The following is a 15,221-nucleotide window of genomic DNA, read 5'->3' as shown; positions in this document are numbered from 1 at the left end:
TCAAGCATTCTGGGTATAGGATATTCAATCTATTGGATGATTAATTACTATGGAATACCTTGACAATGTGCAGTAGTATTTATTGATGAAAGAGGATCGAGCGGAGGGCAGACTCCAGAGCAGGGAAGTGGCGTGGCACTATCATGTTGATAGGTATTCTTGGGGGAGGGGGGCCAGTGACAAGGAAGGAAGAAGCAAAAGAGAGAAAGTAGGCAAAACTATTTCTAAAATACTAACACACGTGGATTTAAGGGTTTTTAAAAATATCTACTTTAAATATTTTTAATAGTGAAAAACCATACAATTTTCAATGGTAAGAGATAAGATTGTCTTTTTTTTTTTTTTTTTTTTTTGGCTGGTATTTTATTTTATTTCTTTGTGTACATTAGGCCATGAATTCGTATGGAATGGGCTCCAACAGCTCAGGCTCTTTTCCGTTAGTCCTCATAAAGTGTGCTTCTCTGGGTGGTGCAGGCTGGCGCTTCAGCTGCACCCAGGTGCCCCTCTCTTTGGCTTCCTTTTTCTTCTGGTCGTTCTCCTTCACCCGCTTCAGGAAGCTGTCCCTGCTCTTTGAGTGCTTGATGTGCTCAATCCACACATTGATCCTCTTGGCCAGAATTTTGCCCTTAACCTGCTTGTTGACAATGATGCCCACAGCATGCTGGGTGACATTGTAGACTCTTCCGGTTTTGCTGTGGTAGCACTTATGGGGCATTCCTTTTTGAACAGTGCCCATTCCCTTGATGTCTACAATATCACCCTTCTTGTAGATTCGCATGTATGTGACCAAAGGAACAACGCCATGTTTCCTAAAAGGCCTAGAGAACATATACCGGGTGCCTCTCCTCTTTCCCTTTGTGTTCGTCATTTTGGCGAGTTACTGGAAGATGGCTATGGCGGCCGAAAGCAAGATTGTCTTTTAAAAAGAAGCATTCATCCACAAATTCTAATGAAATGGAGAGCAGTACTCAAAACAAGGCTTCAAGGCAACTTAAAGAAGGTTAACTACTTAACTAGTTAATCTAGCTAGCATGGCCCATATAGCATAGTTTTATTAATCTGCTCATTAATAAAAAAGGAGAAATTAAAGATGATTACAACTGGTCAATTGAAATATTTATTGATCACCCCATAAATATTATACAGAATGTTAAACAATGGGGAATCAAAGAAAGACCTGGACCACTAAGCCTGGCAACTGCAGGTAGAAGGAGTGTAGACTGCTACTGTTGGTTGTCCTCTAACCTGCAACATGCTGTGAGTGTGCGCACACACACACACACACACACACACACTGCACCTACCCTCCTCCCCCACGACCAGTGAAATGTCTCAGTGGGAAAGGAGCAAGCTCTGCAAGTCCAGGAGCCTGAATTCAATCCTGGAACGCAGAGAAGCATACGATGAGAAATGACTCTACAAAACTATCCTGCAACCTCCACAGGTGTACTCCCTATACTCGCTAATGACGATAACATGATCAAAACATAGGTAATATTTACTGATCATGGGGGACATGTGCTTAAAGGGACAGAAATACCTGTAAAGACTAAAATAATGCAGTGCTTGGAATGGAAGCAGAGCATCGCACATGCTAGGCAAGCCCTGTGCTGCATGACCTCTGAGCCCAGCTAATGCTGTTCTGATCAGAGAAAGGGTGGTGCTAATGTAGTATTCTAGTGTTTTTCTTTTCTTCAATTCACAACATTTCTATCTATATACATTTTCTCAGATATTTCCAAGCATTTCTAACAACAGATTACATTAGTCTTCCACTTATTTACAAGGTAACCAGGGTCCATGGAATCCAATACCTTGTTCTGGCCACTGCAGACATGTGGGGCACACACAAGGAAGCAAAACACTCATAGACATAAAATAAAAAATCATTCTTTAAAGAGTCAAAATACCTCATTTTTAATTTGGAAGTCATGCTACCATAATATTACACACTCTTGGGAAAGCAGGCAGCATCCGTGGCTCGCTGGACCTAAGCACGTGAGAGCTGCTGAGTGTCCTCGAGTCCTATAGAACCAGGAAACTTTGTATAGCAACTCTTAGAAAGAGGAATTCTTAAAGTAAGTATTGAATTTGGTTAACAGTGCTTGATTTCCTTTGGGATTCTTTCTATATTTGATCAGGGTTTTATTTAAAGGGCCTCTTTTGCGGGACTGGAAAGATGGCTCAGCAGTTAAGAGCACTGGCCATTCTTCCCGAGGACCTGGGTTTGATTCCTAGCACCCACATGGCAGCTCGTAACAGTCTCTAACTCAGTCCTATAGGACCTGATGCCCATCTGTACAGACACACATGCAAGTAAAACACTCATGCACATAAAATAAAATTAATTTCTTTTTTAAAAAGGGCCCCCTCTTCATAGTCCCTTTAAAAAAAAAAAAAAAGGAAGCTGCTATATTAAAGGGACTTGCACCTGCTATGTGTATGTCTTACACTTGATATATGAAAAACTCTTACTCAATCCATAAATATTTAATGTTTCTATAAGGCACAAGGCAAAGTACAAAGGAGCTAAGATCCAAATTAATAATCATTTACGAAAAAATGTATAGTGTAACAGAGCAGGGAAATTGGCTCATCATGTACCTCAACTAGGTGGATGGAAATCCAAGGTCAATAGTTTTAAACCACAGAAGCTGACAGCTTAGTTAAGAAAAGTTTCGAAACATGCCCTGCATGACCAAGGATCACTAACTCTTCCATGAAAGGAGAAAACGTGACTGTTCACTCTAGCTCCAACACACTTTAACATGAAACTGATTTGGTTTTGTGTTTATTGCATGGATATATACGTACATGTTTGTTTACTTTTTCCATCCAAAAGTATTTATATAATTCTGTAATGCCTACTTAAGGAAATGTACACAGAGTGGGCTGTGGAACTGTTCAGTGGGAAAGTGCTTGCCTTATATGCTAAGCTTCCAGATTCAAGCCCCACTACCCGCCACATACACATCCCAAAAAGAGAAAGCATGCACACATATATAAGTTAACCAAAAGATACAATTCCTAACCAAAATTCAAGAAAACAAACCTCTAAAACCTAAATATCAGAAAATTTCAATGACTAAATAATTTTAGCATTACTCTTCACCAATAAATTCTAAACGTAACCACATTGTTCCTAACTACAAGAGATAGCTGATATATGTAGTGCCTATTAGACAGCAAGAAAGATTCCAGTGATTTTAAAATACTAATTTTAATCTTTTCCCAACCCTAAGTAAAGTATTATCTCCACTGGACAAAAGAGGAAACAGAGGAAGTAACTGATGTGACCAAGGGTGGAGGAGCTAAAGAACAGTGGGCGGAGACCCCACGCCCAGTGGTCCTGCTCCACAGTCACGCTCACAACCAATACTTAACTGGCATCACTAAAGAAACCATTACAGTCAAACCTGTCATATTTAATCAATCAACAGAGAACCTCCATTTACGATAGGAATGGGAATTTATATGAACTGAATTTTAGAAAAGATGTGGTTTGTAAAAATTTGCCTGACAACTTAATTTGAAACATTTTATATTGATTTTTTTTCTTTGCAAAAAAACCTAGCTATATACATGAGGGCTGGAAAGATGTTCAGCATATATGAGCACAGGCTGCTCTCTAAAGGACCTGGGTTTGACTCCCAGTACCAACATGGTGGCTCACAATCTTCTGTAACTCCAGGGGACCCAATGTCATCATCTTACCTACCACAGTACATGCACATACATGAGGACAAAACACCCATACACATAAAAAATTTTTTAGCTATGAACTTGACCCCAATTCATGGTGGTAAATGACCATAATCCCAGCACTAGAGCAGGAGAATCACCACAAATCTGATGTTAGCCTGGGCTACAAAACAGGACTGTTAAAAACAAAACAAAACAAAGCTACAAATTATATAGTGCAGCTATCCCAATAAATGAGGAAACTGGTGAAGGGGGAAATTAAATAACTGTTTAAAGCCAAAACACTAGAGCTATCTTTTAGAACCAGACAACAGTGTGATTCCAGAAGTCGCACTCTTAGTAATTATGTTAATTTCCCCAAATGTCTTGTATTAATACTAAGGATAACCACCCATAACTTAAGTTCTTATAATTTTTACTTCTAATATCAATTGCAGACAATGGAACATTTACTCTTAAACATACTATTAATCTTTACTTTTGTTAAATTTTTAAAAATTTTATAGTAAGAAAATTGTTATTAAGCTCACAAACTTCAGGAAATGATGGTTAAACCTCTGCTACTGGGAGAATTGGAATTTAATTCTAGTTTATACTCAAACGATCACATGTCTACTGCTACTTCACATGTGTGTGCATCTATCTACATATATATACACACACATACATATATGCATGTCTATGACATATATACATGAAAACCATGGAAAGGTGGAAAATAACTTTATTGATTAACATACACGAATGGTTAAGACGTGTTTATAAGGACGTAAGCAGTAGTTCTAGTGACAAGTGAATATATAGTTATATGCTAGCTTATACAGATTGCAGAAACAGAGGCTAGAGCAATGAGAACCACAGCACTAACTCAAGAACTTGGAAAGACTTGGGGAGTGGTTGCTGTTTACAGATAAACAAACTACAACCAGGGTTACAGATACTTAATTTTTCCTCAAGCTAAGGAAACTCATACTTAAGTTTAATGACAAATTTAATCCATCAAAAACTAAGGTTTATTTGTAAATCTCTTATAGTAAGAAAAAATTTAAATGATCTTTTAAAAACAGGTAGATAACTTAGTCCTGAAAGAATAATTATCCATACAGCAAATTTAACTATTTTAACAATTTTTAAAATTACCTCCTATTAGTTGCTCATTTCCTTGATTTCAGTTGCCATTGATCTAACTCAACATGGGGGAAGGGTTACATTCGTGCAAGTTAGCACAGCTTAATGGTTAACTCCATTCTCCTGCCAACCTTGTGTGCATGCAGCAAATAGCCGTGTATATAAAGTCAAGAGGTCCAGGTCTCCTTACAGGAGGGAGAAGTTCCAAATTGCTTGAAATTGAATAATTGAGACAAAAAAATGCACACAATTAAACTATTCCTTTTTGTTGTTCCTTTAGTAATTGCATCCAGAGTGGATCCAGACCTTTCATCATTTGATTCTGCACCTTCAGAGCCAAAATCAAGATTTGCTATGTTGGATGATGTCAAAATTTTAGCCAATGGCCTCCTGCAGCTGGGTCATGGTCTTAAAGATTTTGTCCATAAGACTAAGGGACAGATTAACGACATATTTCAGAAGCTCAACATATTTGATCAGTCTTTTTATGACCTATCACTTCGAACCAATGAAATCAAAGAAGAGGAAAAGGAGCTAAGAAGAACCACATCTAAACTACAAGTCAGAAACGAGGAGGTGAAGAACATGTCAGTAGAACTGAACGCAAAGCTTGAGAGTCTGCTGGAAGAGAAGACAGCCCTTCAACACAAGGTCAGGGCTTTGGAGGAGCAGCTAACCAACTTAATTCTAAGCCCAGCTGGGGCTCAGGAGCACCCAGAAGTAGCATCACTCAAAGTAAGTAGAAATCACAGCATTCTGATTGTTGTCAATATAGACTTTCAAATACATTTTAAAGACATACTCTTTTAAATACTCTGCTAGATCATTAACATACATATTTTTTCCAAGAAATAACTTTTTCAAAAAATAAAATTATCCTCTGGAACTTCAGTTCAGGGTTTGCTTTGCTAACATTATATTTGAAAAGAGCTAAAACTTATATTTCATTCAATTAAGTGCTTTTGTAACATTCAACTATCATGCTACTGATAATTACTAGAGGTGAATTTTTGTAAAAAAAAAAAAAAGTAAATTTAAAACTATTCTTCCACAAACAATAGACTAATATAGTAAATGGCATATTCTAATTCCTTTGAAACATTGTTTATTTTACTTTAAATAAAATTCAGAAAGTTTTAGATATGGCAATTTTAAAGTACAGTAGCAAGACGGTATATTATTTGAAAAAAGCATAGGACAATGGCAGCCAATGTTCACTTTTCTAACCCACTACTAGCTTAAAAATTAGGTGGCCGTTACATGTAAATAAAAACGTCAACAAAAAAGACAGAGGACATTTTAAACAAACTACAATCTGTGTTCAGAGTTTTGTAGAACAGCAAGATAACAGCATAAGAGAACTCCTCCAGAGTGTGGAAGAACAGTATAAACAATTAAGTCAACAGCACATTCAGATAAAAGAAATAGAAAACCAGGTAAGTAGCCTACAGCTATGTCAGACTGCTGCACCAGTTGACGGAACTCCTGTCTGCTTGCAAAACTTTCTGTACAACTAAGCAACTAACCTATGCCATGCAGCTCCTAATGAGCCCTACAGAAAACAGCAGTCTGTCTCGCTGAGCGGTGAGAAAAGGCAATCCATGTCTGATTCCATTAACATGATCTTATTCAACTTTAAATCAGGTCATGAACGTGCTCTGTTTGAAGTCTCAACACAGCCTCCTCTCTTGCTCACAGTCACTCTTAGAACCTGCAATGATCTGGCCCTTCATTATCTCACTAGCTTCCCCGCTATTCTTCACCTCCACCAAACACGCTGCTCCCAAGGCCTCCATCTGTGTGGTGTCTGTCTAGAATCCTGGTTTTCCCCCTAGTATCTGCACTTCCTATACACTTTTATGAAATACAAAATGCTTAATGAAGCTGTCCCAGGCCAACAAATAGAAAATAAAAGGCCTCCCCAAAGTTACTACATTGTTTCCCCCTCTGTAATATCTTTATATTTAACATAAACAGAAAGCTATTTCTTGCCTATCACTCAATTAAACTGGAAGATCTATGAACCTGTGATTCTTTTCTATTACTTTAATTAGTAAAACCCTTTATACAGAATACTGTATAAACACATTGTAGGAACTCAATATTTTGGAACTGACCATTGCAACAGCGTATTCAGCAAACACAAGTTAATAAAGTTAGCTAAGTTTGTAATCCATACCGTTGAAAAGAGAATATTTTCAAATATTTTAAGCAAAGCATATAGCCATACTGGTTCTTTTCCTTTTAGTCAATGTCTCTTGTTTCATTTGCTTCATTCTCTTAATTTTGTTATTCATTAAATAATGCTCTTGATTAACTGTCTCAAGAACAGAATGTCAGTCTATGTTGGGAAGCACTGTTCATTCCTCTTTGCTCGCAGAACCGGGGCGAGGGCTCTGCACATGCTCAGCAAGCCCTCTGCCACTGGACTGACTTCTGACACACTTACCCAGCATTCCCTAACTGTATATACAATAGCATTTTTAAAAGTAGATTTATATTCTTTTATCAGCTCAGAAAGACTGGCATTCAAGAACCCACAGAAAATTCTCTTTCTTCTAAATCAAGAGCACCAAGAACTACTCCCCCTCATCATCTGAATGAAACAAAAAATATAGAACAAGATGGTAAGATAATTTGGCCAGTTTTCTCTACAAAATTCCCTATTCTTAAGACCTGATCTGATCTAGATAAGAGTAAAAATTTATATATACCAAATGCCATCACCAAATATCAATTTAATTGGACCCTGGCTTGTTGTCTTGTTTGTTTGTTTGTTTCTTTCTTTCTTTCTTTCTTCCCATTTTAACACTATAAATGACATTCTTATGAAGCTGATATAAAAACATGGAGTTACTAATTTCATAGATATAAAATGATACTATAGGTACAGAAAAGGAATAAGCTCATGCTTATAAGACATATGGAGAGCCACAAAGGTCATATTTAAAAATGACTTTCTAGTCAGAGCACGGTGGCTCATAGCTGCAGTCCCAGCACTTGAGAGGGTAAGGTAGGAGAACTGATGTGCGTTTGAGACCAGCCTAACTACAGAGTTAGTTCCACATTAGCCTGAGCTAAGCTGAGACTCCAAAAGAATAAACAAAACAAAACAAAATCTATTAAAAAAGATTACTTTCTAAAGCAACAAACCAGATATATTCATGTGTACAAAGAAAACCTGCACTTCTAAAACGCAAAAGATCATGGAGTTCTCAAAAATTCTACTTTCCTAGCTGCATAAAATCTTTCCCAGGTAAAATAAAAGTTCCAAGAAACAAAGTCACTATTTCCAGCCAAACTGCTGAAAACAACACATTCCAAGCAGTTGTTTTTGTTCCTGTAACTCACACAGGAGAAATGCCTATGTGTGCTCTTCCTGTACAGTCAGTTTCCACATCTGCTGCTTCAGTTAGGAACCAAACCCTGCCCTGAGCTTCTGCTCCCTGGTACTCTCACTTAGTACTCACTCTCACAAGACAACGCTTTTTAAAATTCTCATTTTCTCCATTTTCTTTTAAAATAAGTAAGTTGGAAATGTTATTTTAATGTTACTTGGATAAGTGTCTCACCCAATAGACATGCTTTAGCATAAATATTACTGAACATTCACATCAATTCCATAAAATAGTAGTAAAACTGTAAGCTCTACAGATACTTCTATTCCTAAATATTACATAATAATGTCTGTCCATTTTAGACCTTCCTGCCGACTGCTCTGCCGTTTATAACAGAGGCGAACACACAAGTGGTGTGTATACTATTAAACCAAGCAACTCCCAAGGGTTTAATGTCTACTGTGATACCCAATCAGGTAAACCCACGTAAACAAGAATATGTTAGCATGAATTCAAGATACTCATTACCTACTATCAAAACTAAGCCTGTTATCAACTCACAGAAAATGATTATTCACGCAAATCTGGGATCATAATAAATGATAAAATATATTACCTTAACTATATAGTGCCTAATTAGTAAATCAACTCACAAAGCCAAAGCTAAAACCAAACTCAAAACGGGTGATTTTTTTTCCCATCAACTTTAACCTACTAAAAAAAAAAAAAATAACTACATTCATTCACACTCTCCAGGCAGTTCATGGACATTAATTCAACACCGGAAAGATGGCTCACAGGACTTCAACGAAACATGGGAAAACTATGAAAAGGGCTTTGGGAGCCTCAACGGTAAAGTGATTTCCTTGCACTGTTCGTTTATTTGTAAATTTAACAGTATTAACTGGTTGTGCTGACATGGGTCTGAGATCACAGCGCTTTGGGGGTTGGGAGTGTGCCCAGCAGGTGGGTTGAAAGCTCAAGGCCAGTTTGGGCCACATATTGAGACCTCTTCTCAAAAAAAGAATTATAAAATAAGAAACAATTATAAAATGGGCTGTGGAAATGTAACAATAAACAAAAACAAACTGCAGCCTTCATAAAAATGATTGGTAAATACTATACATGTTAGCAATTATAATTATCTTTTTTTTTTTTTTTTTTGGTTTTTCAAGACAGGGTTTCTCTGTATAGTCTTGGCTGTCCTGGAACTCACTTTGTAGACCAGGCTGGCCTCGAACTCAGAAATCTGCCTGCCTCTGCCTCCCAAGTGCTGGGATTAAAGATTTGTACCACCATGTCCGGCATTTTCTTTTAATTATACTTATCTTAATTGTACTTAGCACTATTACCCATCTGCTCTTATGTGTGCTTGTTGAAATGTAATTCTATAGTTCATGATTACAATAGTTATTAAGGAAAGCAGTACATACCATTGGCTCTAGTGAGGGGAAATGCTACAAATGAGCCGCAAAGATGGCATTATAGTACTCTTTCATTGATATCTTAAGTGTAAAGTAACACAGGTTAAATGGAGCTGGAGTAAGTGTTGTGGCAGAGCACTTGACTAGCACAGCGCTGGGACTGATCCTCAGTAGCACAAAGGAAGTAATAAAACTACAAAATAAAAGAGTTAGAAGGCACAGGGTCACTGTCAGAGATACAGTGTCTAACTACTTAAATACAAATTTTATTATTCAATATTATAAATATATACTACAGAACTGTGGTTCTCTGAATGTTCTAGAATATGATATTCTATTTTGACTATAAAATGAAACTATAAAAATAAGCAAAAGAATAAAAAATAAACAGATACTTAAAATAAAAAATATAGATTATTTGTGAGTGTGTAGTATTCACTTAGAAAGTAGAAGTCATCTGATATTATGCCAAAAAAAATTTTAAGACTCAGTACTTCTTGATTATTTTTAAAATTCTCTATTCATGGCACTACTTAAATCCCTAAAGAGACGGCCTATTCAGTGGTATTTTGCAGTTCTAATTCTTCTGGGATTGAGTTAAACACTAAAATAAAGGACTAGCAGTTCAGAATGCTGGTTTATTTCTAATTAGAAACTAATTATTCATTTATAATCCTAAAGTGAAGTTTCCTAACTCAATAGCAATAATATTTATTCTTGTCATTAAACACTTCAGTATAGGTTGTATAATGATCTACTTATAATACTATTGTTTTTAATCCCAAATAGTTTTAATTATAGAGACAAACACTATTAACAGAATATTCAAATCTCGTTTTTAAATTTTAGATTCTTTTTCTATGAAAAAAGCTTCACATTGAAGAAAAATACTATCACTATTATCTAAAGCTGGACATCTAAAAGCATTCTCTTGAATGTGGGTATATTAATGACCAGCTGACGGTAAAGTGGTGTCTATGTACATAAAGAGGTACAAGAAAGATATTACTCTCTCAATGACCAAACCTAAAAATATCTGTAATGATGTAATATGTCATATATAAAACATATTCTAAAATATATTTTTGAAATAATGTTGGAGTTAATCAAGACAAGATTTTAATACAGACTTAAACACAGGTTTTATTAACATTAAGGGAGAAAAAGTCACACTTAATGCTGGGGATATCGTTCAGTGGGAAAGTCTTCCTCAGCACAGGCTGGAGTCAGATTCAGAACTCAAACAAGACAGACAGACAGACAGACAGAGTGATCGACTGATCAATCAATAAAAAGCAGAGGGAGACAGAAAGAAAAGGACAGTGGATATACCCAGACACAGACATGAGCTCACAAAACTCTGTATTAATATACATTTTAGAAAGGATTTGTTTTGGGTTTTTCAGATAGGGTCCCATGCCCAGGATAGACTTATAGAGCTCTGTGTAGTGGAAGACTTGAAACAACAATCCGTTCTGTCTCCACCTCCCAAGTATTAGTATTGCAAGCACACACCATAACACCAAAAATATAAATACTTTACAAGATTTCAAAGTAACCCAGGAATCAGAACTAAACTCACATCAACAAACTGAAAATAATGACAAAAACTAGCCATGGAAAATGACTGTACATTCTTGTAATCATAGCACTTTGGTAGGAAGATATCAACTTTGAAACCAGCCTGGGCTAAATAGTAACACCCTGGCGTACGCACGCACGTGCGCGCACACACACACACACACACACACACACACAAGTCAGTCAGGTCCTGATCTGTAGTTACCATCACACAGGGTTTTCCCTCTAACTTTTCTCTTTAGGAGAATTTTGGTTGGGCCTAGAGAAGATCTACGCTCTAGTCCAACAGTCTAACTACATTTTACGCCTCGAGCTACAAGACTGGAAAGACAGCAAGCACTACGCTGAATACTCCTTTCACCTGGGCAGTCACGAAACCAACTACACGCTACATGTGGCTGAGATTGCTGGCAATATCCCCGGGGCCCTCCCAGAGCACACAGACCTGATGTTTTCTACATGGAATCACAGAGCAGAGGGACAGCTCTACTGTCCAGAAAGTTACTCAGGTATCTCATTAATGACAACACTTTCTTCAAAGTATCCCTTACAGTTTTACCTATTATCTATAATAGGTTCTTTAAAATACTAATCTCAAGCAAGCATTCTCCTCACTATGTTGATGGTGTATGTGAGTCACACAGAATAAAGAATATTGGGATACATTCATCTACAATATAATAACCACATGTCTGTCTTTTTTTAGGTGGCTGGTGGTGGAATGACATATGTGGAGAAAACAACCTAAATGGAAAATACAACAAACCCAGAACCAAATCCAAACCAGAGAGGAGAAGAGGGATCTACTGGAGGCCTCAGAGCAGAAAGCTCTACGCTATCAAATCAACCAAAATGATGCTGCAGCCCACCACCTAAGAAGCTTCAACTGAACTGAGACAAAATAAAAGATCAATAAATTAAATATTAAAGTCCTCCCGATCACTGTAGTAATCTGGTATTAAAATTTTAATGGAAAGCTTGAGAACTGAATTTCAATTAGGTTTAAACTCACTGTTTAGATCAGATATCACCGAATCAAAGTAAACAAAATTTATCTTTTTCAATCAAACTCCTACAGTATCATTTGTTCATGTTTGAGATATGGAATCAATTTAAGAATCAAATCATCTGGGAGTGGGGGGAGTATGTCTTTAACCCCAGGTTTCAGGAGGGAGAGGCAGGCAGATCTTGAGACTGAGGCCAATGTAGTTTACAGAGTATGTTCCAATACAGCCAAGGATACACAGAGTAACCTTGCCACGATAAAACAAAACAACACAAAATGAAACCACAAAACCAAACAAAACAAAACACCATGGTTCCAATCTAAATAATAACTAATGAGTAAGCTTTGCAATTTTATGAAGTCTCATTTGTCGATTCTTGATCTTAGCACAAAGGCCATTGATGTTCTATTCAGAATATTATCCCTGTGCCCATGTTTTCCAGCTTTTCCCCACTTTCTCTTCTATTAAATTCAGTGTATCTGGTTTTATGTGGAGGTCCTTGATCCACTTGAACTTGAGCTTTGTAAGGAAGATAAGAATGGATCAATTTGTATTCTTCTACATGTTGACTGCCACTTGAGCTAGCACCATTTGTTGAAAATGCTGTCTTTTTTCCACTGGATGGTTTTAGCTCCTTTGTCAAAAATCAAGTGACCATAGATGTGTGAGTTCATTTTCTGGGTCTTCAATTCTATTGATCTACCTGCCTGTCACTGTACCAATACCATGCAGTTTTTATCACAATTGCTCTGTAGTACAGCTTGAGGTCAAGGATGCTGATTCCCCCAGAAGTTCTTTTATTGTTGAGAATAGTATTCACTATCCTGGGTTTTTTGTTACTCCAAATGAATTTGCAAATTCTACCTCTATATATAATTGATTTGGAATTTCGATGGGGATTGGACTGAATCTGTAGATTGCTTTTGGTAAGATGGCCATTTTTACTATATTAATACTGCCAATCCACGAGCATGGGAGATCTTTCCATCTTCTGAGGTCTTCAATTTCTTTCTTCAGAGATTTGAAGTTCTTGTCTTACAGATCTTTCACTTGTTTGCTTAAAGTAACACCAAGATATTTTATATTGTTTGTGACTACTGTGAAGGGTTGTCGTTTCCCTAATTTCTTTCTCAGTCTGTTTATCCTTTGTGTATAGGAAGGCTACCAATTTGTTTGAGTTAATTTGATATCCAGCCACTTTGCTGAAGTTGTTTATCAGGTTTAGGATTCTCTGGTAGAAGTTTTTTAAAGATTAATTTATTTTTATTTATATAAGTATACTCTGTAGCTGTGTTCACACACACACACCAGAAGAGGAAATCTGATCCCATTACAGATGGTTGTGAGCCACCATGTGGTTGCTGGGAATTGAACTCAGGACCTCTGGAAGAGCAGTGAGTGCTCTTGACTGCTGAGCCATCTCTCCAGCCCCCTCTGGTGGAATTTTTGGGGTCATTTAAGTATAGTATCATACCATCTGCAAATAGTGATATTTTGACTTCTTCCTTTCCAATTTATATTCCCTTGACCTCCTTTTGTTGTCTAATTGCTCTAGCTAGAACTTCAAGTACTATATTGAATAGATAGGGAGAGAGTGGGCAACCTTGTCTAGTTCCTGATTTTAATAGGATTGCCATTAAACATCCATTTAGTTTAATATTGGCTACTGGTTTGCTATATATTGATTTTACTAGGTTTAGGTATGGGCCATGAATTCCTGATCTTTCCAAAACTTTTTTTTTTCTTTCCAAAACTTTTAACATGAAGGGAAGTTGAATTTTGTCAAATGCTTTTCCAGCATCTAACGAGATGATCATGTGGTTTTCTTCTTTGAGTTCGTTTATGTAGTTGTAGTTGTAGTTATGTATGTTGATGGATTTCCGTATATTGAACCATCCCACCATCCCTGCCCCCCTGGGATGAAGCCTACTTGATTGTGGTGAATGATCATTTTGATGTGTTCTTGGATTTGGTTTGCGATAATTTTATTGAGTATTTTTGCATCGATGTTCATTATGGAAATTGGGCTGAAGTTCTCCTTCTTTGTTGGATCTTTGTGTGGTTTTGGTATCAACGTAACTGTGGCTTCATAGAACAAATGGGGTAGTGTTCATTCTGTTTCTATTTTGTGTATAGTTTGTAGAGTATTAATTAGTATTAAGTCTTTGAAGGTCTGATAGAATTCTGCACTAAACCCATCTGGCTTTTTGTTTGTTTTTGTTTTTTGTTTTGGTTTTGGTTTTGGTTTTGGTTGGGAGACTTTTAATGACTGTTTCTATTACATTAGGGGTGATGGGACTGTTAAGATGGTTTACCTGATCCCGATTTAACTTTGATATTTGGTATCTGTCTAGAAAACTGTCCATTTAAACAAGATTTTCCTTTTGTTGAGTATAGGCTTTTATAGTAGAATCTGATAATTTTTAAAAATTTCCTCAGTTTCTGTTGTTATATCTCCCCCTTTTTATTTCTGATTTTGTTAATTTGGATACTGTCTCTGTGCCCTCTGGTTAGTCTGGCTAAGTGTTTATCTATCTTGTCAATTTTCTCAAAGAACCAGCTCCTGGTTTTGTTGATTCTTTGTATAGTTCTTTTTGTCTCTACTTGGTTGATTTCAGCCCTTAGTTTGATTACCTCCTGCCTTCTACTCCTTGTGGGTGTGCTTCTTTCTGTTCTAGAGCTTTCAGGTGTGCTGTTAAACTGCTAGTGTATGCTCTTTCATTTCTCTTTGGAGGCACTCAGAGCTATGAGATTTCCTCTTAGCACTGATTTCATTGTTGTGGGAAGCCACATGTGCTGTTGCAGGGTGGCGCTGGCTTCTGCTGGCCACCACGCATACATAGGCAGTAAAGTTTTTTTTTGCCAAGATGAGGTTTTGAGAATTAACCAAAATTAACCAATCAGATGAGAGAGAAGTTAACCAATCAGATGTAGGCATGCAAATGAGGTGGTAAGCATAACCCAAGCACAACCAATCCGGGTATGAGACATGCCTCTCCTAGGCCTATATAAGCAGCACCAGTTCTGGGCTTGGGGTCTCT

At 37.0% G+C, this 15,221-nt stretch overlaps 2 protein-coding genes across 7 annotated transcripts in view; one reads left to right on the top strand and one right to left on the bottom strand.

Moving 5' to 3' along the window:
• The window catches only part of Dock7 (dedicator of cytokinesis 7), a 196,552-nt gene that overhangs the window by 99,130 nt on the left and 82,201 nt on the right, over positions 1-15,221 (bottom strand). The gene's annotated exons all lie outside the window — the stretch shown is intronic.
• Positions 4,981-12,112, top strand: Angptl3 (angiopoietin like 3). 2 transcript variants are annotated; one of them, XM_021159608.3, is made up of 7 exons: positions 4,982-5,565; positions 6,156-6,266; positions 7,343-7,457; positions 8,531-8,644; positions 8,925-9,020; positions 11,416-11,682; positions 11,880-12,112. In XM_021159608.3, exons 1-7 carry the CDS (start codon positions 5,071-5,073, stop codon positions 12,047-12,049), a joined length of 1,368 nt encoding a protein of 455 aa, XP_021015267.1. In that variant the 5' UTR covers positions 4,982-5,070; the 3' UTR covers positions 12,050-12,112. The 2 variants fall into 2 exon arrangements, with proteins under 2 accessions (XP_085695294.1, XP_021015267.1); XM_085839168.1 differs by lacking the exon at positions 6,156-6,266 and having other exon boundaries at positions 4,981-5,565.

The sequence above is a fragment of the Mus caroli genome, unplaced genomic scaffold (assembly GCF_978045245.1).
Source record: "Mus caroli unplaced genomic scaffold, Mus_caroli_1 scaffold_6, whole genome shotgun sequence".
NCBI classification, from domain to species: domain Eukaryota; kingdom Metazoa; phylum Chordata; class Mammalia; order Rodentia; family Muridae; genus Mus; species Mus caroli.
Note: the sequence above shows the minus strand (reverse complement) of the source record. Positions and strands in the feature narration are given on the sequence as shown.

Coding starts and splice junctions, on each gene's coding strand:
- Angptl3 (XM_021159608.3), top strand. CDS start 5,071: ATGCACACAATTAAACTATTCCTTTTTGTTGTTCCTTTAGTAATTGCA. Junction 5,566..6,155: donor CAGAAGTAGCATCACTCAAA/GTAAGTAGAAAT, acceptor ATCTGTGTTCAG/AGTTTTGTAGAACAGCAAGA. Junction 11,683..11,879: donor CTGTCCAGAAAGTTACTCAG/GTATCTCATTAA, acceptor GTCTTTTTTTAG/GTGGCTGGTGGTGGAATGAC.